Source organism: Arachis ipaensis, chromosome B04 (assembly GCF_000816755.2).
Source record: "Arachis ipaensis cultivar K30076 chromosome B04, Araip1.1, whole genome shotgun sequence".
Taxonomy (NCBI): domain Eukaryota; kingdom Viridiplantae; phylum Streptophyta; class Magnoliopsida; order Fabales; family Fabaceae; genus Arachis; species Arachis ipaensis.
The window spans coordinates 111,385,193-111,387,486 of record NC_029788.2 but is presented as its reverse complement, the minus strand read 5'-3'; the positions used below and the strand labels follow the sequence as shown (position 1 = coordinate 111,387,486).

The 2,294-nt window shown below is 36.9% G+C and overlaps 1 protein-coding gene across 7 annotated transcripts; it reads right to left on the bottom strand.

The window, feature by feature from the left end:
- LOC107636801 lies at positions 229–2,278 on the bottom strand. Of its 7 annotated transcripts, none has more exons than XR_002361622.1 (4): positions 1,901–2,278; positions 881–1,052; positions 625–687; positions 229–542 (listed from the first exon to the last, which is right to left on the bottom strand). XR_002361622.1 is itself a non-coding variant. In XM_016340283.2 (3 exons), the coding sequence occupies exons 1-3, from the start codon at positions 2,250–2,252 to the stop codon at positions 523–525; spliced, it is 435 nt and encodes a 144-aa protein (XP_016195769.2). In that variant the 5' UTR covers positions 2,253–2,278; the 3' UTR covers positions 229–522. The 7 variants fall into 7 exon arrangements, 4 of the variants coding, with proteins under 4 accessions (XP_016195769.2, XP_020977230.1, XP_020977229.1 ...); XR_002361623.1 differs by having other exon boundaries at positions 881–1,006; XM_016340283.2 differs by lacking the exon at positions 881–1,052.

Here is a 2,294-nt window from a genome sequence, read left to right as displayed (position 1 = left end):
CCCAAGTATGTGATAGAAGTAGTGATTAACAACTAGCTACTAGGGGTGTTCGTGGTGCGGTTTGGTTCGGTTTTTTAGAGAAAAGTCATCCGATCCAATCGTTTAATTAATATATGGTTCGGTTTGGTTCGTTTTTTATCGAGACTATCCGAACCAAACCAAACTAATTAAATTCAGTTTGGTTTAGTTCGATTTTTCAATCAATTCAAAAAAAATATCACCATACTATGTCACAATGTCATCACGTTGAAATCAACAAACACAAATACAAAATAACTAACAAAGTCTTGATCCAATGAAATTAAACGACAAAAAAATTAACATTCAATAATTAAAGAAGTTTAAAAGTTCAATAGTCAACACAACAAAAAATAAATATAAATTTCCAGTGTTTCGACGAGGAGCTGGCGCAGCAGGCAATGCAGTCGGAGATCTGATGCTTGTAGATTCATTTGGAAGAGGAATTGGCGCAGCATCAATCCATCATCATAACACAAAAACTCTTTCATGACCATTTATATGCTATTTTTTATTTTTGTATCCTGTAAATTTCTACAGATTTAAATAATAGGAAAGGATCTTTCTAGCCCATAAACATCATGATTCACTGAACATTAAAAATACCTGCAGTTTGATAGGTTCTCCAAAGTTGTTCATATGAACTCTTTTCAACTGAATGCATAAAATCTGCAAACAGAGATCCAAACATTTCAAGCAATTGGGAGATCTAAAGCTAATTGTATCATTGAACAAGTATGTCTAGCTGATCGAAGAAATGGAACACATAATCTTGGTAGATTAATAAAGCTTTTCAAGTTCTACCAGATTAATAAAGCCACAAATTTACAACAAGAAAAGCAATCAATTGCAAGATTCTGACCACTGTTTATGCATCCCGCAGCTGCCTGTACCATCTCGAAACAATTACCTCACTTCGTTCCATTAATGAAAGATACTTGATCGCAACATTATGCCAACAGTAGTGGTAGTGATAGTTCTCAACATGCTCACCAACAATGAACAAATACATTGAACAATCAGAAGCAATTTTCCTAAACAAATACATTGAACAGTGAACCACAGAACCAATTTTCCTAAACAAATACATTGAATAATCAGAAGCAATTTCCCTAATCAAATACATTGAACAGTGAATTCCTATGCTCAAAGCAAATTCTAAATTAAATATACATATGTAAATTCCTTGCTACTCCATACTCCATAGTTTAATGATTAATAGTATTTTTTTCTAACATATCAATAGGTTCCCACAGAACACATGTTGCTCCTCTTTCTAACAAAAGTCATTAAACAAATTACTCAAAACAATAGAATGATCAAGCAGATTAAATTTAAATAAAATAACCATCCTCTAATATAACCATCCTCTAGTAGTTACTGCCACTCTAATGCAAGGAATCTAACATACACATACGCATTCATTTCAACAAACATAAAAAAAAAAGCAAAACAACAAAACTAGATATTAGATAATTGGATAATTCATAAAATGCATGCAACCACCCAAAGCAAGGAAGAGCTTTCTATGTTAATTGTTAAGGAAGAGCTTTCTAGGTTAATTGTTAAGGACATCCTCTGAGCTTGAATATTGAACCATGAACAGTAAACAACATAACAACAATCAGAAGCAATTCCAGGAAATCAACAACAAGTAAATTAAACCATGAACAACAATCAGAAGCAATTTCAGTAAATCAACAACAAATAAATTAAACCATGAACAAAAACCAGCAACAAATATATACTGAAACAGAAATTGAACAACAATATACAAAAATCAACAACAAATTAAACCAAGAACAAAAGTCAGCCACAAATATACACTAAAATAGAAATTTAACAACAATGAATAAATGATTATTGAACAGAAATTGAATACCTGAATTGGAGGCTCCATATCTGACTTGACTCGGTGGCTGGGTGGCAGGTGCTATCCGCGTCTCCGCGAGGCCAGAAACGATGCTGTGGGTGGCGGCGGGGGTGGTGCTGGCTCCGCGACGATGGTGTTGGCTGGTGCTGTCTGCGAGGAGGTGCTGGGATGAAGGGTTCGGCGGTGCTGTGTGAAAGACTGAAACTCTGGAAGGGTTCGGCGGCACTGGGAGGTGGTGAGAGGAAGGGGTTCGTCGGCGCAGGGAGATGGTGGAAGGAAGGGGTTCACGCAGGTTGGGAGTGGGAGGTGCTGGCTGTTGCGAGAGTGGGAGTGGGTTTTGAGAGTAGAGAGCGCAAAGCATGGGAGGGTTGGCGGGGGGGGGTGTTACACTGGACTGCATCGG

Coding starts and splice junctions, on each gene's coding strand:
- LOC107636801 (XM_021121570.1), bottom strand. CDS start 2,252: ATGCTTTGCGCTCTCTACTCTCAAAACCCACTCCCACTCTCGCAACAG. Junction 1,602..1,900: donor ATATGGAGCCTCCAATTCAG/GTATTCAATTTC, acceptor TCAATATTCAAG/CTCAGAGGATGTCCTTAACA.